The sequence below is a fragment of the Trichomonas vaginalis genome, chromosome II (assembly GCF_026262505.1).
Source record: "Trichomonas vaginalis G3 chromosome II, whole genome shotgun sequence".
In the NCBI taxonomy this organism is placed as follows: Eukaryota; Parabasalia; order Trichomonadida; family Trichomonadidae; genus Trichomonas; species Trichomonas vaginalis.
The window spans coordinates 23,294,354-23,315,689 of NC_067204.1; the positions used below are offsets into that span (position 1 = coordinate 23,294,354).

At 31.1% G+C, this 21,336-nt stretch overlaps 13 protein-coding genes across 13 annotated transcripts, besides 2 other annotated features; 6 read left to right on the plus strand and 7 right to left on the minus strand.

Moving 5' to 3' along the window:
• Positions 1 to 389: 389 nt before the first annotated feature.
• Positions 390 to 422: a mobile genetic element.
• Positions 423 to 502: 80 nt separating this feature from the next.
• TVAGG3_0595870 (armadillo (ARM) repeat-containing protein family) lies at positions 503 to 931 on the minus strand (the record flags this gene model as incomplete). Its single annotated transcript, XM_001328158.1, has 1 exon — positions 503 to 931. The coding sequence occupies one exon, from the start codon at positions 929 to 931 to the stop codon at positions 503 to 505; it is 429 nt and encodes a 142-aa protein (XP_001328193.1).
• A 413-nt stretch (positions 932 to 1,344) lies between these two features.
• TVAGG3_0595880 (mitochondrial transport) lies at positions 1,345 to 2,601 on the plus strand (the record flags this gene model as incomplete). Its single annotated transcript, XM_001328159.1, has 1 exon — positions 1,517 to 2,431. One exon carries the CDS (start codon positions 1,517 to 1,519, stop codon positions 2,429 to 2,431), a length of 915 nt encoding a protein of 304 aa, XP_001328194.1.
• Positions 2,602 to 2,742: 141 nt separating this feature from the next.
• TVAGG3_0595890 (GTP binding) lies at positions 2,743 to 3,297 on the plus strand (the record flags this gene model as incomplete). Its single annotated transcript, XM_001328160.1, has 1 exon — positions 2,743 to 3,297. The coding sequence occupies one exon, from the start codon at positions 2,743 to 2,745 to the stop codon at positions 3,295 to 3,297; it is 555 nt and encodes a 184-aa protein (XP_001328195.1).
• Positions 3,298 to 3,324: 27 nt separating this feature from the next.
• Positions 3,325 to 4,294: a mobile genetic element.
• Positions 4,295 to 4,542: 248 nt separating this feature from the next.
• TVAGG3_0595910 (microtubule binding CLASP family) lies at positions 4,543 to 6,366 on the minus strand (the record flags this gene model as incomplete). The annotated part of the gene is made up of 1 exon (XM_001328161.1): positions 4,543 to 6,366. The coding sequence occupies one exon, from the start codon at positions 6,364 to 6,366 to the stop codon at positions 4,543 to 4,545; it is 1,824 nt and encodes a 607-aa protein (XP_001328196.1).
• Positions 6,367 to 6,798: 432 nt separating this feature from the next.
• On the plus strand, positions 6,799 to 7,206 carry TVAGG3_0595920 (structural constituent of ribosome; the record flags this gene model as incomplete). Its single annotated transcript, XM_001328162.2, has 1 exon — positions 6,819 to 7,151. The coding sequence occupies one exon, from the start codon at positions 6,819 to 6,821 to the stop codon at positions 7,149 to 7,151; it is 333 nt and encodes a 110-aa protein (XP_001328197.1).
• A 305-nt stretch (positions 7,207 to 7,511) lies between these two features.
• Positions 7,512 to 8,894, minus strand: TVAGG3_0595930 (uncharacterized protein; the record flags this gene model as incomplete). The annotated part of the gene is made up of 1 exon (XM_001328163.1): positions 7,528 to 8,889. The coding sequence occupies one exon, from the start codon at positions 8,887 to 8,889 to the stop codon at positions 7,528 to 7,530; it is 1,362 nt and encodes a 453-aa protein (XP_001328198.1).
• Positions 8,895 to 9,373: 479 nt separating this feature from the next.
• On the plus strand, positions 9,374 to 10,693 carry TVAGG3_0595940 (spectrin binding; the record flags this gene model as incomplete). Its single annotated transcript, XM_001328164.1, has 1 exon — positions 9,374 to 10,693. The coding sequence occupies one exon, from the start codon at positions 9,374 to 9,376 to the stop codon at positions 10,691 to 10,693; it is 1,320 nt and encodes a 439-aa protein (XP_001328199.1).
• Positions 10,694 to 10,875: 182 nt separating this feature from the next.
• TVAGG3_0595950 (uncharacterized protein) lies at positions 10,876 to 11,454 on the plus strand (the record flags this gene model as incomplete). The annotated part of the gene is made up of 1 exon (XM_001328165.2): positions 10,950 to 11,276. One exon carries the CDS (start codon positions 10,950 to 10,952, stop codon positions 11,274 to 11,276), a length of 327 nt encoding a protein of 108 aa, XP_001328200.1.
• A 221-nt stretch (positions 11,455 to 11,675) lies between these two features.
• Positions 11,676 to 13,070, minus strand: TVAGG3_0595960 (uncharacterized protein; the record flags this gene model as incomplete). Its single annotated transcript, XM_001328166.1, has 1 exon — positions 11,676 to 13,070. The coding sequence occupies one exon, from the start codon at positions 13,068 to 13,070 to the stop codon at positions 11,676 to 11,678; it is 1,395 nt and encodes a 464-aa protein (XP_001328201.1).
• Positions 13,071 to 13,638: 568 nt separating this feature from the next.
• TVAGG3_0595970 (ankyrin repeat and SOCS box-containing protein 4 family) lies at positions 13,639 to 15,549 on the minus strand (the record flags this gene model as incomplete). The annotated part of the gene is made up of 1 exon (XM_001328167.1): positions 13,639 to 15,549. The coding sequence occupies one exon, from the start codon at positions 15,547 to 15,549 to the stop codon at positions 13,639 to 13,641; it is 1,911 nt and encodes a 636-aa protein (XP_001328202.1).
• A 2,125-nt stretch (positions 15,550 to 17,674) lies between these two features.
• On the minus strand, positions 17,675 to 18,500 carry TVAGG3_0595980 (uncharacterized protein; the record flags this gene model as incomplete). The annotated part of the gene is made up of 1 exon (XM_001328168.1): positions 18,033 to 18,500. The coding sequence occupies one exon, from the start codon at positions 18,498 to 18,500 to the stop codon at positions 18,033 to 18,035; it is 468 nt and encodes a 155-aa protein (XP_001328203.1).
• Positions 18,501 to 19,830: 1,330 nt separating this feature from the next.
• TVAGG3_0595990 (RNA-DNA hybrid ribonuclease protein) lies at positions 19,831 to 20,695 on the plus strand (the record flags this gene model as incomplete). The annotated part of the gene is made up of 1 exon (XM_001328169.1): positions 19,886 to 20,695. The coding sequence occupies one exon, from the start codon at positions 19,886 to 19,888 to the stop codon at positions 20,693 to 20,695; it is 810 nt and encodes a 269-aa protein (XP_001328204.1).
• A 122-nt stretch (positions 20,696 to 20,817) lies between these two features.
• Positions 20,818 to 21,312, minus strand: TVAGG3_0596000 (uncharacterized protein; the record flags this gene model as incomplete). The annotated part of the gene is made up of 1 exon (XM_001328170.2): positions 20,933 to 21,298. The coding sequence occupies one exon, from the start codon at positions 21,296 to 21,298 to the stop codon at positions 20,933 to 20,935; it is 366 nt and encodes a 121-aa protein (XP_001328205.1).
• Between the last annotated feature and the right edge of the window lie 24 nt (positions 21,313 to 21,336).

Genomic DNA, 21,336 nt, shown 5'->3' on the forward strand with positions numbered 1-21,336 from the left:
ATTAATACCTACAATTCATAACATCAATAAAAATTATTAAAAATCCAATTTTTTACTCTCATATTTTGTGAATTTAACAAATATCTCCATTTTAAATACTATTAGCTCAAATATATTTTGTACAAGCTAAGTTTTCATATATCAAACTTTTTCGTAATGAACCCCAAACATGCTGGAGCGCCAATGAATTTTGTCAATTAAGGGTGCACTTTTTGACATTCTCTCAAATTTTTTGACAAAAGAGGTTCAAATTGTTGTTATCATGAAGATCTGATATAATATTAGGACCTATTATTGAATGTTCATATAAAAAATAAATCTGAAAAGAAAAAATCTGCTTATATTGTGGTGAAATCTATTTCACAAATTAGAGCGTGTCAAATAATTGAGAGAATGTCAGAAAGTGGTAAGTGCACCCTTAAAAAAAATGTAAATTGATTACGTATGTAAACTCTTTACAACACGTAAAGTTCTCAAATTTGAGAGTTACGAATGATTTAACTTAAACTGCGTAATACCATGTTAAAATATGAGTAATGAGCATGTATGATGCTGATCTAAGGTCAATATTATCACATGTCATCGCTTTGTTGATGAGTTTATTAAAATAAGGTAAATTTGCAAATGCAACTGCAACTGGCCTTGAAATACATATATTTGATGCGATATAAAACAAGAATTGTGTAATTTGTGGCATCTGAAGTGAAGTCAAGTGTTCTAAAGCGCTAATAAATTCAGATAAATGAGAACCAGCTCCTTCTATCGTACAATTGAATAAAAGCCACAATATTAGCATCATAGAAGTATCATCATGTGCTGTAACTACTAAATCAACTAGTATTGGTATTGCATCATTCTTCAAAATTTCGGATATATAAAAAGGATAGTTGCAAATCATTAAATTTAAGGCTTCAAGAGCCATTGTCAACATTTCTGGATCAAGATGAGTCGAATTTTAGCAAATGATTGAAATAGAGAATAAATCCGTATTTTTTCTTGTAAAATAGCATTTCTACAACTCTGAATGAAGGTAATGCAATCTTGTGTCTTGTTGGATCTTGTTCAGGATCATAATCATCTATTACTGTTGTTGCATTTAAAATTGGGATTAAATTGTAATTGATGATGATTTCATTGATTTTGAACTTTTTATTTCACATTACAATTGATGATATTCCCGCTGAGCTACGTCCTTCGGGATGTAAGACCAATAATCTGATGGAGAAAATTATCGAAATAAAATGACTTAAAAATGAGAATCTATTAGATTTTAATATTCATTATCATGTTACAATACTTAAGAGCAAAAATTTTATTTGAAATGCCAAAGAAGGTCGATGGTTTGTTGGTGCCGATGGCACTTTTTGTTTTTCATATTGGGTCGATTTAATTGGAATCTTCATAATGTGTAGAAAAACATTTGTGGATATCTAACAAAAAAATTCAATACTGGTTTCACAAAATGCCATTCAAAAATTGAGAGATTCAATCAGTACAAAATTTTTTTTAATTATTCATGAAACCAGCAGACAAAATTCTTATTGCTACTTCGCCATCAGACGCAAAACTCAAACCAAGCGACTCCTTCATAGCTGGTTTCATTGCTGGCATAGCCGCGCGTACTGCTTCTTGTCCTTTAGACACGGTCAAGATGTTAATGCAGACAAATTCACACAAAACGTCTATTTTAGAAACCTGCAGAGAAATTATTGCCAAGGATGGCATCAAAGGGTTCTGGAGAGGAAATCTTGTTGGCGTAATTAATGCTGCTCCTCTTCAAGCTATAAAGTATACAGTTATTGATCACCTCCAAATCTATTTGAAGCGTGAATATAACTCGACACCTGCAGAGAGAGCCTTAGTAGGAGCAGTTGCTGGCGTTATTTCTCAAGGAGTTTGTTATCCATTTGACTTAATTTTGACAAGAACAACTGTTAACCCAGACAGATATCATAACCTCTTCCATGCCACCAAAACAATCATATTAGAAGACGGTATAACAGGTTTATGGTCTGGTGTATTTCCAACCATCGTCGGTGCGATTGTTTATGAAGGATCCCAGTTCGTTGTTCAAGGTGGATTCAAACAGTTTTACACACAGAAAGAAGGAAGAGTTGCTACATGGCGTAATCTCTTCATTGGTGCTTGCTCTGGTGCAGTAAGCCAGACAATTGCATTCCCATTCGATGTAATGAGAAGAAGAATGATGATTGTTGACTCCGAAGGAAAGCGTATCTATAATTCTTATATTGGTTGCTTCAAGAGTATATGGGAGAAGGAAGGAGCAACAGGTTTCTTCAAAGGAATTCACGTTAATCTTTTCAAGATTTTACCAAACGCTGCCATTAATTACACTGTTTGCGAAGAATGCAAGAATCTGTTTCTTACTTATCGCGCTTACCAAGAGGCAAAGCAGAGAAACAAGAAATAAAGTGTTTGCAATTATTCTTTGTAATCTATTAAATTGTTGTGCAATAAAATCTTTAATTTTATTTTGTTTATTTTTAATTATTTGACATTCTGATACTGTCTATTGAACTTCAACTTAACGGTGGATAAATATGTTGTTGTGAACACTTAGTAAGTTTAGCCAGGCTAAATGGCCAGAACAATTAGATTATTAATATTATCCATCACTGTTTTTCTGATAGTATGAATGTTTGCAGTGTGTAAATGTATTTTATTCGATTTTTCAAAAATTGAATTAAAATTTCACTCGTTTAAAAATCATTATTCTCGAAAATGGGTTTACTTGGTATGCTCAGGAAATTAAAGCTCAAGGAAAAAGAAATGAGAATTCTTTTCCTTGGTCTTGATAATGCAGGAAAATCTTCAGTAATTAAAGCATTTCTCGGAGAATCAATCGATGAATTATCACCAACACTTGGATTTGAAATCAGAACAATTGAAACACAAGGATATCGTATTAATTGTTGGGATGTTGGAGGTCAAACAACAATTCGCGCATATTGGAGAAATTATTTCGAAACTACAGACGGAATAGTTTGGGTTGTTGATTCAACTGATAGAAATAGAATACCTGATTGCAAGAAGGAACTTGATTCTGTTTTACAGCAAGAAAGACTTGCTGGTGCATCTTTACTTATTTTTGCTAATAAGCAAGATATTAATGGAGCCATGAAACCAGAGGAAATAGCTCAGCTCCTTGATCTTAACGCAATTAACAAGAGACATTGGTCAATTCAAAAATGCAGTGCAAAATCAAGAGAAGGCATTGAAAATGGCTTCAATTGGATCATAGAAGATATTGGTTCTAGACTCTTTACTCATCCATAAACTTGTAAAATAAAAAAAATTATTTTTGAGTAGGGGTAATTTTAGCTAAAAGTGACACACCTGTAAAAAGTGACACACCCGTGAAGGGTGTGATTACCGATCGGTAATTTCGACAGTTTAGAATTTAAAATTTTTTATGGAACTGTTGCGAGTTTCATAAAGAATTTAAGGAATATAAGCAAAGATTTGAATCAAAATCTTCGAACTAAGCCGCGAGCGAAGCGATCGGCTTTCTTTATTATTTTAAATTTGCATATTTCCATCAAAAGTTCATAAGGTAAAAAATTTCGTTTATTTTTACTAAGAAAAAAAAAGGTTTTTGATAATAAATTTATTTTATTTCGAAAAAGTAGCAATAATCGTAAAAGGGTATTGATAGGCTTGCTAAAGTAACTAATTTTAGCTGTCAAATACTTTTGTATTTTGAAGTAAATTAGTATAAATTTGTTTTTACTTTTATTTCGAAAAAGTAGCAATAATCGTAAAAGGGTATTGATAGGCTTGCTAAAGTAACTAATTTTAGCTGTCAAATACTTTTGTATTTTGAAGTAAATTAGTATAAATTTGTTTTTACTTTTATTTCGAAAAAGTAGCAATAATCGTAAAAGGGTATTGATAGGCTTGCTAAAGTAACTAATTTTAGCTGTCAAATACTTTTGTATTTTGAAGTAAATTAGTATAAATTTGTTTTTACTTTTATTTCGAAAAAGTAGCAATAATCGTAAAAGGGTATTGATAGGCTTGCTAAAGTAACTAATTTTAGCTGTCAAATACTTTTGTATTTTGAAGTAAATTAGTATAAATTTGATATTATTTTAACTCCCTTTGAAAACCTCAATTTTCCATACAGAGGGAACGGGAATAGCATCCAATATTCCCTGAGAATGGTTGCGCATTCTCAGTTCCCTCTATATTTCGAACGAAGCTCTCATCGGTCTTTTTTTTAATACTAAACGTTTTTTTTTCCTGTCACTTTTAGCTAAAATTTGGGTTTGCCGGTAAACACCCATCTCATAACACATATTATAGGATAAGATCATGAAAAAATAAAATTTGAATATCAAAATTTTAAGTTATATGCTTGTGAATTTTGTATAAGAATATGTTGATGTTGCGAATGAATGTTATAAAGTTTTAATAGGCAGATTTCATTAATTTGATAAAAAATATTTTGCAATATACACAATAATAGTGTTTTTACTAATTAATATACAAACAAACAAAAATAAATTGTTAAGCATAGTCTTATAAGTTGAGTCTTTGACTGTATTTCTTAATAACAAGTTTTTGATTTTCATTCAGTTTCTCTAATATGGATTTATCTCCAGTATTCTTCATCAAGTATATAATGCACATAGCTGAACATCTCCTCGATGTCAAATTGTCACTTTTCATTTGTTGAACCAAAATTTCTGACAAATTTTGGTAAATTTTTGTCGAAGCTGAAGAATTAGCTTTTGGTAAGTAATTAGCGAGTGCAGACAAGAAACCTGGCTCATTTAGTAATTCAGAGAATCTCTTATGTATTTGTCCTTGTTGCATTATTACATGAACAATTTTTTCCGAAATCGGAGCGCATAAACTTGAATTTGTGATTTTTTTGATCAAGAAAGACAAAGATGAATCAAATGTTAATGTTGGTATCTTTCTTATCAAGTTCTCACATAGTTCGCATGCAGTTAAATTATGTTCTGACTTGAAAAGGTTAGGAATTTTGTCAGAATTGTTGATATCATTCATAAATTTCGTTGATTCAGATGAAGAATAAGCTTCTGTAATGATTCCATCGTAGTTCTGGTTAGAAATGGCTTTGTCTATCAGCTCATCTATGTATTCTTTATGAGGGGTCAATGATTCAATGATTTCATTGAATTCTTTGTCATCTGGATTTGATTTTTGAATTTCTTTGAGTCTTTTTAGGGAATTTTCTGTAACTAACTCTTGGTTCGTTGAATATACATGTTTAACAAAGGCTAAAGCATCAGCATCCCTCTTAAAAAGCTCTAAAAGACCTTCAAAAGTATAGGTAGAAATTGATGATTTGAGAACTTTCTCGTCCAGTTCCATTGATATCAAAATATCGGTTATAACTTCTTTAGTTTCATCCTTGTAGCGCTTCAGAAGCTTTGGAATGATCGTGTAAAGCGTTGGATCGTAAGGTGTCAAATCTACTGCGGCAGGAAATGCTTCTTGGATCATTTTGACCTTGCGCTTCTTAGAAGCAGGTACTGTACTCTCTAGTTGTTGCGAAATCTGATGGATGAACTGTGTGGCCTCGGATTCGTTATGAGGCTTTGTAGCTTGGAATGAAGGTACTGCTGGTAACGATGGACGTGGTGTTTTGGATATCTGTGGTATTCGAGGCGATAAGCGCCTGAATGACTCTTTTGGAGTTAATCTTGAAATTGAAGGGGGAGTTCCTGACGAAGGAGGCTGTAAGACCTGGCCAGGTGATGATCTAAATGTATTACGGACTTCACTCGATGCGTCTTTGCGTAGTTTGGTAACTGCAGAAGAAATATCAGTTTGGAGGGGCGTATATATGTTTTTCGGCCAACTTGTTGTCATTATTTTGAGAGATTCGGCAACAATAAGGCGGCGTGCTGATGATTTATCGGATGCTTTATCTAATATGCAACGCGCAGTTTTTCTTGAAGGAGAATTTGAGACAATTTCAACAATTGCAAAGTGACATGATTGTGAAATAACTGCAGTACCGTGAGTAGCTTGTTTGAAAAGATTTGGTATGAATAAATCTGTGAAATTTGAAAATTTGACACCGAGAACTTTAGATAATGCGCATGCAAATAGGGCTCCCCATTTGACAAGAGTTGATCTAAGGTCTGTAACAACGTTTGCTATGCTAGGAACGAAAATATTTAAATTGAATTCTGGATAATCCAGAGCGCCTCCTTTTATTAGTGACATACTTCGCTTAATTGCGTTAAATTTTGAATCCCATTCTGATTTTTCGTCTAATAATGATGCTAATAATTCTGACTCTTTTGCAGCTTCTGATGCTGACTTAATTTGGACTTCCTCGACGAGATCAAATGGTGATTCAAACATGTCTTTTGAAAATAGGTCATCGCCATATGAAAATCGCCGCATCATTATTTTGCCAAGTTTTTATCAGTGTGATTGAAAAAAAAATCTAACAGATGAATGAGAACAATCGAAAACTTGTATTTTAGCATTAATTTATGTAGTATGTTGGATTTTTAATTCAGATCGTTATTTACAACAAGTTTTTATTATGAATTTCTTGGATTATGCAATAATTACGAAATTTGAGTAATTTGAATGATACATCCTTGATAAATGTATGTTGTTTAGTATAATCATTCCGTGCAAGATCTTGTACTCAAAAATTTGAAATTCAATAATTTGATTATCGAAGCAAAACTAAATTTTTAAGGGACATTTTATTTAGATTTATGTTATATTATTATTTTTTACACATATGCAATCATAAAATCCAGAATCGAGAACGTGGCGGTTAGAAATGGTCGGCCTTTGAGATGCCGAAGGAACTCGCTCCAGCTAAGATTGAAACAACAATCCACCTCCAGAAGGCTGTCCACGGAACAACACGCAGATTCCGTGCTGAGAGAGCCATCAAGGTTATCGCAGCTGCTGCCAAGAAGATGATGCACACAGATGTTGTTAAGATCGACCCAGAACTTAACTCCCGCATCTGGATCCACGGCAAGAACTGCCCACCAACCCGCGTACGTGTTACATTCGAGCGCAAGGCCGATGAGGAAGATGCTGAAAAGATGATCACCATCGCTTCCTTCAAGAATGTTGCCTCCTTCAATGGCCTCCAGACCACAAAGGTTGTCGATCAGTAAATTCTGCTTTTGGTCCAAATACAAATTTTTAAAAAATCGTCATTTTTATTTACAAGCTTCAATTAGTTGATCTCTTCTACTAGAAGTAATTACCCTTCGTTTTGAAATCTGAATTTTGAACTTTTACATACGTTTATCTTTAGAATCAGAATTGGAAATTTCTTTATGATTTATGAATAAGAATTTGAGTTCTTTATCTTTAAGGCAATAGGTTATTTTGATGTTTTACTAAAATATTTTCTAAACATCAATTTATATCAAATTTTGCAAGATTTCACTTAGACATTCTTGGCATGCTTCCATTTATTCTATCATCAGAAATAATGTTAAGTAAAAAGAACAATTTACATGGTAAATATAAACAAATATAACAAAATTAATCCCAAACAGCTGCTGAATCTAGAATCAAGCTTTTTCTCAGTTCATCTGTGTGGAATGGCTTAAATCCTAAGTCAGAGAATACTTTTGTGTGTTCAACGCTGTTTGCGCATTTCTCGGTTTTGCTGTCCTTGCTTTCCATGATGGAATAAGCAGGAAATGGGCCCATAGGAAGTACTAGTTTTGTGCACATGTAGTATGCTCTGCAAAGTCTCAGTAATGAGATAACATCGTTTTTATCCCAAGTTTTTAGAAGCCTTTGCATAGCTCTGTCGTTCTTTGTGATCTCCCAGAACATCAGTACTTCGTATAATTCTGTTGGTAAAAGGTTGAATCTTGAATTAAACGGATCAAAAGCCTGGCGAAGGTATTTGTAGACCATATCATAGGCCATTATTGATTCTGTTGATGTAATAAAGTCTTTTGGAAGGTCATTGTAGCGAACTGGTTTTGAAATAATCTCGAAATTGAAATTAACTGCTTCGCTATCCGGAGGACGCTTTTTATTTCTTGTTAGTTGAAGATTTATGACTTGATCTTCAATAGGAATGAACTCTCCATGAGTATATGAAACTAATTTCAACTGACCTTCTGCAATTTTTGTCGTTTTCAAGGCAAATGGCTTAGTTGGAGATGGAACTCGAACTGTACATACTACTTCACAGTAAAGGGATACTTCTTTTTTGGTATAAACCAAGATATCGTATTCATTAAAAACTAATGGAACCCAAAAGCCTCTTTTTGTGGGTTTAAGCTGTATTTGTACAATATTACTGACAGAGTTTAATGCTCCATTATCAAGGCGTACTAAATCAATGAAAATATCAGTATGATCAACAGATTCAAATGGAAATTCAAGATATTCCGTGGAAAGTGATATATTTGATAAACTTAAACAATATTTCCGTGGTATGTTTTGTTGGACTGTGTAAGGAAAGAATCCATAGCCTTCAAAATGAGGTCGAATTTCATCGAATGTTGCAGCACCTGAAGAAATGTATGCTCGAAGCTTTGACTCGTAAAAGTTTAGTTTGCTCATCAGAGATTCTGGTATTGTTTCAATTTGAAAGCGATATGATAAGCTACTTGTAGATTTTGCTGTTTGTAAAGCTTTCTGTTGCTGTTTTTGTATCTCTGATGGATCTGTTGTCTTTGGCAACTCCATTCTAGAACGTAATGATGTATGAGGACGATTTCTTTTTGTTGCAAGGTTCTCAGCCAAGAAAAATTCATCAGGATTAACACCTCTTCCATAAGAATAGTAACGAGGTGGATCTATATGTGTATAGTTAGTAGTTTGTCTTTTATATCCGTTAAGACAAAAGTCTGTTGTGAAAAAGATAGGTTCTTTTTGATTCATTTCCGTTTTTGATTTTTTTATAAGTAATTTTCGTTTATGGGTGCATCACACCTGTAATATTGAAAAGTGACAATAAACTAAAAACTCTTCAAGAGAATTTTTCTTCATGGATAATGTGTATATAAAGAAATATAAAGATTTCATAGATACATATTATAGTCTCTACCATTTACAAAATACTGAACTTGAAGAAGTCTACGATTTAATATTAAATGTTTTAATTTTCAAATATAAAATTCATTTACCTGATCTATTTGTGAGTATATTCACGGCAATTCAATTTAACTTTCGATCAACCCCTCAGTATCTGCAGATACTTAATCGATTATTTTCAAAATATACAATAACAGAAATTAGCCCATCAGATTTATATTATTATGCCGCACATGCTGATATTAGGTTCACTGTTAATAAAGATAATATTATTCAAATTGATCATAACGTAATTACATTTCCGATAAAAAATATAATCCATAACATTATAATGTATGATCAAATTGATAAATTCAAAGAGTATATTATTGAAAACCAAATTAATGATATTCGAATAGATACACCACATTTTATTGGTCTTTCACCTATTGAAGCTTGTGCTTATTATGGATCTGTGAACATTTTCAATTTCTTGATTTCAAATTTCGACAAAAAAATATCAGATAAATGTACACGATTATCATTTATTGGTGGAAATATTGATATAATCAATGAATGTTTAAAATTCTATACAAATTATAGTATATTCTTGGGCGATATCATTTCATCCCACAATGACGAATTCCTTGATTTTATATTTCAAAGAGATTTATTCGATCCGAATTATATTGGCTATAATGATATTATTCAATCCCAAAACTTGAAAGCAGTATTTTACATATTCGAGAAAGATAAGAATTTCCTTATTCCATGGTGTGCTGCATTCCCACAAACTATTGATATCCTCCAAAGTAGAAATCTTGATTTATCTATTACTACATCAAATGGATTTTCTCTGCTTCATTTTGCTGCATATCATAATAATGCTGATTTATGCAAATATATAATAAGTTCTATCAAGGAATATCAAAATATTAACAATATAACAGACAATAATCATCTAACTCCTCTTCATCATGCTGCAAAAAATAATTGCAGAGAAGCAGCAGGAGTTCTCATTTTAAATGGTGCAAATATCAATGAAGGAGATAAATATAGAGCAACTCCACTTCATCATGCTGTAGAAAAAAATAATATTGAAATCATAGAATTCCTTATATCTAATGGTGCAAATATTAATGCAAAAGATAGATATGAGAAAACTGCTCTTTGTTATGCAATAGAACATAATCGAATGAAAATTATAAAATTTCTTTTATCTAATGGCGCAAATTTTAATGAAAAAGATCAAATTGGTCTAGTTGCATTGCATTACGCTGCAATAAGAAATTGTAGAGATATAGCTGAACTTCTTATTTCACTTGGTGCTGATATAAATTCAAAAGACCAATATGGGAAGCTGCCTCTTCATTATACTGCAAGAAATAAAAATTTGGACGCTTTTGAGCTTCTTTTTTCTTATGGCATAGATCTCAATGCAAAAGATTACGATGGGAAAACAATTCTTCATTATGCAGCAATTAATAATAATGTTAAATTAACAGAATTTCTAATATCTCATGGTGCTGATTTAAATATCAAAGACTCTTTTAAACAAACAGCTTATGATTATGCATTAATGTCTCAGAGTACTGCAGTATCAAGTCTTCGTAAGCTATATTATAAAGAACCTTCGCAAGAAAAATGTTCATCGTTATGTTACATTATGTAAAAGGAATGGTTTTAGAATAAAGTTATTAATTATTTCATGATACAATTCATTTTTGTTTCATAAAAATACATACACCATAGAACTAAAAATTTCATTGAAAAGTTTGTAATTGGATTTCAACTTCATTATAAGATATCTTTTTTTCAAAAGATTAAATTTTTCAGAGTTAGATAAAAATATTTGTGAAATTATAATATGTTTACTTTTGTCTTTCTAAATCTTTAATTCAAAGAATTACATTATCTGATAACGCATTATGAGTGATATGAAAAGTGACAAATCGATGAGCTCAAAGCATAAGCACGATAAGGATAAAGATAAAGACAAAGATAAGAAGGATAAAAAGGATAAGGAATCTAAGCATTCAAAGAAAGATAAGGATTCCAAGGATAAAAAAGATAAGGAATCACATCATCACCATAAAAAGTCGGATGCTGAGCAAAGGAGTAGGGATAAGGTTATTGATGATACCACGCCTGCAGGGCAACGGCATAATTTCTGGGCACATGAACAGATAGAACCAACTGATGATCCATTCGAAGATGATTTCGGTGAAAACATTACAAAACCACTTAGAAATTAAACTTAGACAAATTAGCAAATTTAAAATGACTATAATTGCCATTTCAAGCGGAATTAATTAATAAACATGCTTCTTAAGTGAATCGTTGTTAAATAATATTACTGAAATAATCTTATTTATTACTAATGATAATATCCCATTAATATCATCATAGTAATTTGAGACATTTACGAAATTTTTTCATATTTTTGAATACAAAGTTTTTTTAACTATAATATATAATTTCTGATATAATGTGTACCTGTTTATTATGACTTTTTGAAGTGAAAGTGAAAAGGATTTTGAAATTTCGGAATATTCAAACAATTCTTTTTCAAAAATTCGGAATAGATTTAGATTTCATATGCAAATAATGTTAAAAAAATTAATTCTGTATTATTAATATAAGCATAACATAATTTACTCTTCGATTTCTTTTTGGATTGTCAACAAGTTCGAAACAACACTTGTAAATCTGTTGAAGTCCATTGTCTTCAAGTTATTCATTTCATCATTAAGTTTCATGATAATCATCTGCTTTCTCAGTGTCTCCTCTGCAATTTCAGTACGTTTTGTAATTTCTGCAAGTCTCTTTGATTGTTCGTCAACTCTTTCTAGCATTGTTGTGTATTGGTCTTCTCCAAACATCTTCTCAGACATTAGTTCTGACCTCTTGGTCTGTATTGTTGCTAAGTCTTGTTCTACTTGTTGATTTTTGGCTTGAAGAGATTCAAGCTTCTTTTGCTCGCTTTGGATCTTTGGAGGAAGTTCTTCAAGCTTATTCTTAAGTGGTTTTAGACGACCTTTTTGTGTCTTTATTTTGGCATTCAAAGCCTCTATTCTTGCTTTATCTGCATCAATATCAATTTGATCTTTTGTAAGTTCTGCTCTATTTCCGGATCCATTTCCATCTGAATTCGGCATATATCTGTTTAATATGATTAATTCTTCACGAAGTTTTCTAGAATCTTCTACAATTTGTCTGTTTTGAACTTCAATCTTCTTGGCTTCATCGTTGATGCGAGATAATGCTGTGTTAGCTTCATTTAATAAGAACTGATTAAGATCAAGTTGTTTTTTAGCATCAATCCATTCATCATCGATTAATTGTGTTTTAGGAGCTTTTAATCTCACATCAATATCCTGTTTAGCTGAGTTGTAGTTCATGTTAGCCATTTTCTCTTCTTCTTGGGCTGCTTTTAATAATCTTTTGAGAGCCTCATTGAGTTTTGACATTTCGCCATGGGAGTATTTCTCTAATGTAAGTGTGCGCTTAAGAACACCAACATCTGTTTGTAGTTGAGTTAAAGTATTAATTGGTGGTAAAAGAGGTTTTTCTGTTACAACTGTAACTTTTGGATCTGTAAGATTGAAAACTGTTGTACCAGTCTTTTGTTTGAGCTTTTCTAAATAAGTCTTACGTTCGTTAGCAGAATCACCGTAAGAATTGCAAAATTGTTTCTTTCCTTCTAAAATTGAAAGTTCTTTATTGTATGAATCCTGAACAGGTCTCAATTTATTTTCGCATTCTTGTGCAACTTTTGCAAATGCGGCCTGAAGTCGATTTAATTCAGCTTGGGCTTGAGTAATATCTGTTTCATCTGATCTGGCTAACATTTCTCTGAGTTTATTTAACTGTGCTTCCTTTGCTTCGATTTCTGTTCTCATTGTTTTTACAATATCTCTGGCTTCTTGAGTTGTTGGCAAAGTAGCATCATAATCTTCACGTTGCAATACTTTGGACGCCTTTCTGAGTGTTTTCCGGCTGACAGGCCGGATCCCAGTGACGTTGAGAAGGTTATCCGGCACACTCATCTTTCGTCCGTTTATTTGAGAGATTTCAAAAATCATCTTAGATTTTCATAAATTAAGCTCAATGCATCATTTATAAAATTTTACTCATAGCAATTGGCATATCTTTTCTTAAAGAAAGTACAAGGATTACATTTATCATTGTCAGATGCTGACGCAACGACCGATGAATGGATCCGTTTATTCTCACACTTCAGACTGACCAAGTTTACAGGCCTCCATTCTTTAGTTTGGACATCAAATCCATTTCATAGCAGATTATTTGACTTTTTGGCGAAGAACAAAGAGCTGATTCACCTTTATTTGAGTGACTTCTTCATCCAGCAGGAGAAAGAACTCATGCAATCCTTCGCAAATTACTTATCTACGTGCAATACCTTTAAATCTCTTATTTGCAAGGGTAATTCGACCTCTTTTATGGGTAATTCTGCCGTAAATATTTTAGTTGCGGTTGAATAAGCTAAAACAATCGAATATTTGGGCATCAACGGAAATTTATATACTTTTAAATCATATTCTTTGCGTCTGTCTCTCAAATGATTTGTATCCTTTAACTATTTGACAAGAAATACTAATACTTTGCACCATGTGAGATAAGAAGGTTGGCTGTTGTTTTACTATAATTCCATGCTGCAAGGCGAAGAGCGGTTTTTCCATATTTATCTTTTTCATTGATATTTGCTCCATGTGAAATAAGAAGTTCAGTTGTTTCTTTTCTATTATTCAATGCTGCTTTATGAAGAGCTGTTTCTCCATATATATCTTTTTCATTGATATTTGCACCAAGTGAAATAAGAAGTTGGGCTGTTTCTTTTCTATTATTTTTTGTTGCAATATGAAGAGCAGTATTTCCATTATTATCTTTTTCATTGATATTTGCACCATGTGAAATAAAAAATTCAGCAGTTTCTTTACTATTAGATACTGCTGCATAATGAAGAGCTGTTTCTCCATTATTATCTTTTTCATTTATATTTGCACCATGTGAAATAAGGAGTTCTGCTGTTTCTTTTCTATTAAATCTTGCTGCAATATGAAGAGCGGTTTTTCCATCGTTATCTTTTTCATTGATATTTGCACCATGTAAAATAAGAAGTTCGGCTATTTCTTTACTATTTTTAATCTTTGCTGCAATATGAAGAACAGTATTTCCAATAATATCTTTTTCATTGATATTTGCACCATGTGAAATAAGAAGTTCGGCTATTTCTTTACTATTAAAACGTGCTGCATAACGAAGGGTGGTTTCTCCATCTTTATCTTTTTCATTGATAACTGCACCATGTGAGATAAGAAGTTCGGCTGTTTCTTTACTATTAAAACGTGCTGCATAATGAAGAGCTGTTTGTCCATATTTATCTTTTTCATTGATATTTGCACCATGTGAAATAAGAAGTTCGGCTGTTTCTTTGCTATTATTTTCTGCTGCATCAAAGAGAGGGGTTCTTTTACTATTATCTTTTTCATTGATATTTGCACCATGTGAAATAAGAAGTTCGGCTGTTTCTTTGCTATTATTCAATGCTGCAATATGAAGAGCAGTTTCTCCGTTTTCATTTTTTTCATTGATATTTGCACCATGTGAAAGGAAGTATTTGAGTAAGGATAGAATATTGAACCTTGCTGAATAAAGAAAGCATGTGTTAACATCATTTGTTTGATCAAAATAAACTAATAATGCTTCAAGATTATTAAATATTGCACAATATTTTAAATTGATCTTAATATTAAATTCACTTATCAAGAATGTAACAAAATCAATGTTGTGAGAAATAATTGCATATTTCATGCATTCTTGATTTGGTTTTTGATGTTTCAAACATTCACTCATGATATCTGCATTTCCTCCTAAAAATGATAAATATAGACATGTTTGAGTTATTTCTGGTTCATATTTCGTTCTTAATAACTTGAAACAATCAACTGCTCCATGGTAACAGCATAATTCAAGTAATGAATATCCTCCCTCACATAATGCGTATATTTTGCTTTGAAGTTTTAGATTTTCATTAAATCCTTCTATTTCAGTGATAGCGATGAATCTTTCTAAGTCATTATACATAATTGCTCTGTATATTGTATTTTCTGTATGAATATCGAGATCTTCTATTTTAATTGTTTTAAAATTATCCGATTTCTTTAATTTAATTCCATATTCTTTATAAAATATGTATCTAACAGTTAATGGAACATCGATTTCTTCGTTTATTTGATAATTATCATATATGAGTTTGGCGAGAGATAAATAAGCCTTTGTATAGCGATTATTATACGGAATGATACATAAAATGTCACGTATAATAGTATGAGGAAGTAATTTCTTTGAATCAATCAATTCTGTTTTGATCATTTTGAAAATCTTGTGTATTTCTTCTTCATTTTCAGTTTTCAGCTGATACAACGCATTATACAAATCGATGTAGTATTTACACATACTTCGCAATTCACTGTACCTATTTGGGTGAGTGTCTTGATCGGACATTAATAATTTTTTTAAGGACCCATTTCAATTTTACCATTTAAAACATCTTTAACATTCATTGGGGAAAATAAATGCTTCATTATATATGTGGAAAAACACAGATCACAAAGATTTCCGATTTCATTTATGCATTTTGATTAAGTTTGTAGATATGAAATAACACAATAACAACATGAATATCTAAGTCAATAATATTTTTATCCATGCGCGTATTTTAAAAGCGTTATTTGTTATTGGAAGTTATACACAAAGTTATAAGTTAAACTTATATATATTTTTCCCCAAAGTTTTTTCAATTTCATTGAATGCGAGGAATATCAAGCAAGTAATCCAGTATTTCGAAAGGAATTATAAGATTAATGCATATCTTTTCAAAAGCAAGACATTTTTTCTCAATCAATAACATAATAATGCTCTATGGAGAATAATGTTGTTTCCCTAACTACTGGATTACAATCAATATGTTAGTGTTTTCTCATTAGTTTTTCTGCCGGAATAAGGATTCTACATTCAAAAGTAACGTTTCTGTCACTACCGAACCCTCAAAATTTCACCAAAAAAATGTGTACGTTAAAATTTTCTTAAATTTGGAGGCACTTTAGAAAATTGATTGAGTGTAATGACACAGTTTTCTTCCAATGCTTCTCATTTAAAACAAATGCGATATCAAAGAAAAGAAATAAAATTTTTTAAATTTAATTTTCTTTATTCATAACTTCTGTTACCTCATTTATCAGTTGATCGATTAGGTCTTCGAAGTTATCATCTTCTTCGGCCATAGATTCTAATATATCTAGAAAATCTTCTGAAAAAAGATTTTCCATGAAGAAATTATTTCTTTTACAAAAGCGAATAACAGTTATCAATGCAATTATAGCTTTTGGCTTTTGGTCGTCTGTAGTTTCTTCTAACGTCTCGATTAATATGTTAATGCAACCATTTTCAATCATTAATGATATAAAATTGTCATTATTTAGGTTTACTAGTCCTGTTATCATTGAAATAACTCTCATTTTGTTAGTAAAGGTTAAATCATCAAAATCTTGAAAACAACTGATGAAACATGGAGAATTGATGAATGAATTATATATTTCAGGAGTTGTACAGTTTGCAACAATGGATATAAAAGTATAGAATTCTTCATCTTTTGGTAAATCTAATTGGAAAATTGAAATGAAGGGAAGAAAGAGGTCTTCTTGGGAGTATATAATATTATCAAGTATTAGTAAGGCTATTCGACTAATATCTGGATCTTTACAAGTAATTGCATTGCATATATCTTCGTGAAAGTTTTCTATTAGTATTTGATCTAAATTTCGAGAGTTTAGAAGAATAATAGAAGCAATAAGCTTGAATGTCAATAATGTGTATAATTTCTCGTTAGAATTAAGACAGTTTCTTAGAATAATTAATATTTCATTAATATGTGTATCATCAAACTTCAAAAATGAAATAAAAAGGCTGAAGACAGCCTCAGTAATTCTTTTCTCTGGATTACACTCTAAAATATTATTTAGAATTTCTATTATCGAACTAATATAGTCAAAAAGTATATTTTCAGCGCATTCGTTGATATTTCGTAGTGTCTTGAGAATGTGAGTAATGTTGTTGTGATTATCTATCAGCAAAAATAAATAAAATTCAATAAATTCGTTGTTGCATAAGAAATTGCAAGTGTACTGGTTAGATGACAATAGGTAAAACATCTTGCAAGAATCTTTCTGGGTCCAAAATTGTTCATTTTTAATGAATAAATTTACATAAGTCTTTAGATCGATAAATTCGAATGGTTCGACTTTTTGATGTGATAGCATATACATAATTCGATTTATTTCTTGTTTAAATTTTGAATCATTATTAGATAAAAGTAAATCGAAAGAACGAGTTAAACAATCAGCATCAAATGTTACATCATTAAGATCATTGGAACTAGATGTGCTCTTTTTGTCTTGATTGTCTTCTTTAAATTCTTCCATTTCTCATGATAAAGTTATTTTTTATTCCCACAAGTCTTTTATCGAAAAGTGGATAAGTGAAAAGCATTGCACTAAATCTAACTATCACAATGCAATTTTCTGCTATAAATAATAACATTCATAGTGAAAAAGTTTGGTTTTGAAGACTAATCAAAAAAGAAAATAATTAATTTCAACTTTTAGTTAAGCTATAGATAGAAAGTATTACATATTCGAATTTAATATCAAATGTGCAATCAGATTGGATGCTATCTTGGAAATTAAACTTATTTTAAAACAAATTTATAAGTTTTCATCATTTTGGTATCAGTTCTAATTGATATCTTGCTTATGTCAACCCTGTGATTAGTGAATTGATCAATTGTAGTCTAAATCTACGTCGTAATTAAGATATAAAACATTAGTCTGCAACATTTTTGATTTTTTTGAAAATATTGCTGAGTATGTAGATGTGAATCGATAATAAAGCGGTGAAGATTGTTGTTATGAAAAATATAGAAATTTTGGTTAAGTTTCTAAATCAAGATGGAAATTCAGCGAAGCACTACGCAATGACTTAATATCTGGCTTTTGAAATTCGTTGTACTTAATTGGAACAGCAATTGGGAAATTTTCTGAATTTGGGTTTGTCATTGGTAGATCACCTTTCCAGATTTGCTCATTGTCATAAAGAACTGTTAATGATCGAACTCCTGATTTGCCATATCCGTTTCCAAATAAAATAAATCCTGGACGTTCAGTGCTTTTTAAGGCAAAACTAATAGTATCCGGAAATGATTCAGCATTAAAGAACCATTTGTCAGTGAGAAGAACTTCTGAGATCGAGCCATCGGCATTTTGAATCATTGCATTGCGAATTTCAACTTGATTATTGCCCCATCCATCAGTTATAATAAATGATATAAGATGTCCTTGTGGTTGCCTTGATTGTATTGACGGCAAGCTAGGTTCCGCTGGCCACTTGCTAGATTGCATAATACGTCAATAAAAATTATGATAAAACTATTAAAGGAAATGATCTTGACAGTGTTATCTAGAAGAAAAGAAGAAATCTCTAAACAGCATAACCTAAAAATGAATTAAAAAGTAAATATGGTAATGTTATGATATATTTCTATTGGGGATGATTCGTACATTTCAGTTTATAATCATTTTATTATAAATTTAATCTCTTAATGCCTATATCAAAAAAAATTGAATCAAATTTCTGGCAAGAAGTTCAAAATTGTGTTGTAAATCATTTCTTTGAATAAAAATATAATAAATATCTCGATAAAAATTTCACAAAAAATGCTGAAAATCGAATTTTGAAAGATTTTTTAACAAATTTTCATTTTATTTTTTGAAATTCAAAAAATTTTTGGAATTTCAATCATGCCAAAATTAGCTTATTTCTCAATATTTGTGTTTTTGTGTTAATTTGATACCATCTAAGTTGATTCATTGAAAATTATTGAAAATTCATCTAAATCTTCATACATTCCTGAATGTTATAACTATTGATGACATACGTTGTTCATAAAACATCAAAGGACGCCTACATTAATCATTTTTGTTCAATGAATTTCTAGCAATCGTAATATCGAATTCATTGACATTTGGAAATTAGTTTATTCGTCGCAACATTCAACTACTTACGATATGAACCCATTATTCCCATCACTGTTATTCTATGCAAGAGCATAATTATCGATTTTTTTTTCTACCCTTTTAAAGTTTGACGGTATTTGCGGATGAAATACAACAAATATTCTAAACACTGAATGATAGATAAAAATTACTCATATCTTTAGCGTTGCAATCAAATTTTCATTTAAATATTAATGAAAGTAAAATTTTTATTCAAAATTACTTAATGAAGATAAAGAACTCATACATTTAGAAGTTTCTAATCATTTATTCGGTAATTTTCAATGAATATTTTAATAGAACGAAAATACTTTCGAACAAGCAGATTTCTGTCAGATATCTTCATACATTCAACTAAAGAATCATTGGATTCATCTTTTGCTTGAAAAAATTTAATTTTACCAAATTTCAATATCTTATTAAGATCAAATCAACATTTTAACATTCAAAACTTTCAAAACTTTCCGTTTAAGACACTACCAGTATTCTACAAAGAATACATTGAATAAAAATTTTCTTATATAAATTTTATTAATCTGTTATTTGTATCATTCAATTACACAATTAAACATATTCATGTACTATATTCTAATGATATATTTCCAGGCTTAATAAATGATCAATCTAGAAAATATATCTGAGGAACTATAAATAAACAATAATTTTAAATATGTTACCCATTGTGCCTTTGAATGCACATTAAGTATAATAAATTCTTTCATAGTGAAATTATGTACGTCTGGGAAGGAGTTTCGGTCGAATTCCCTGATGAATTAAAAGGTATAGAACTCGAAATGGGTATCGACGAAGCTGGAAGAGGACCTGCTCTTGGTCCTATGGTTTATTCAGGCGCAATTGCACCAAATAAATATGAATGGCCAAAAGATGTTGATGATTCAAAGAAATTAACAGCAGAACAACGTGAAGAAATCTTTGACGAAATCAAAAAATTACCAGTTGGCTTCGCAGTAAGAGTAATTTCTGCAGAAGAAATTTCAGCCAAACAAACAGCATTAGTAAACCCACCAATTTCGCTTAATACAGTGAGCCATCATGCAGCAAGAGATCTTGTCCAAGCTTTCTTGGATAAAGGTCTTAATATCAAAGCATTATACGTCGATACAGTTGGAATTGCCGAATCATATCAGGATTGGCTACAAGATAAGTTCCCGAACATTAAAGTTACAGTCAGAGCAAAGGCAGATGCAACATATAAAGTCGTTGGAGCAGCATCTATCTGCGCCAAGGTTACAAGAGATCGCTTATTAGCTGATTTTAAGTTTGAAGAACCAGGATTAGAGATTTCACATGATTGGGGCTCTGGATATCCATCAGATCCGAAAACATCGAATTGGCTTGAAACAAACTTTGATCCTGTATTTGGCTATCCATCTGTAGCACGTTTTGATTGGAAACCAATCAAAATGATGTTTGAAAACAATAAAATGACTGCAGATTTTGAACTTCCTGATCCTCACATTCTAGATTCACCATTCTTTGCTACTCGTGGACTTAAGCAATTTCATGCTTCATCAAAATAGATATAAAATAAAATATTATGTTTATTTTCAATTTAATCTTAATATTCTATCGAATTTCTACATTTTACAAAATAGACAGTTAGATAGGATAGGTAATAGCATATATCTAAAGAGAAAATTATTTTTCGTATCTATAAAATAGGTTTTTACAAGAGTATGATCGAAATAAAAAGTATGATGATAACAGGAATGAAGATTAACTGAAATGAATCGATAATTCAATCAGGGAATTGCCAATTAATTTGCTTTGGAATCAGTTGTTTGTTTACTTTTAAGCTTTTGCTCTACTTCACCAAGCTCATTCCAAGCCTTTTCGATGTCTGTGTTCAAATTGTTGAAATCAGTAATGCAAGTCTTAAATCTTAAAATTGCTTGATTGAGTTGCTCATATTGGGCTGCAGTTGTATCAACTGACTTATGTAAGTCGAGGCATTTGGCGTGAACTTTTTCTATCTCAGAATTTAACTGATCAGAGGTTTTCAATGAATTATTGAGATTATCGACGGAATTTTTGATGTATTGGAGTTCCTTTCCATACTTTTCTCTTTGTTCCGGAGAGAGTTCTGGAATTTGTTTCATCTTTATCATAACTTTATCAAACATCATTTTTGGAGAATAATTTGACCAAACGGTCTGTATCG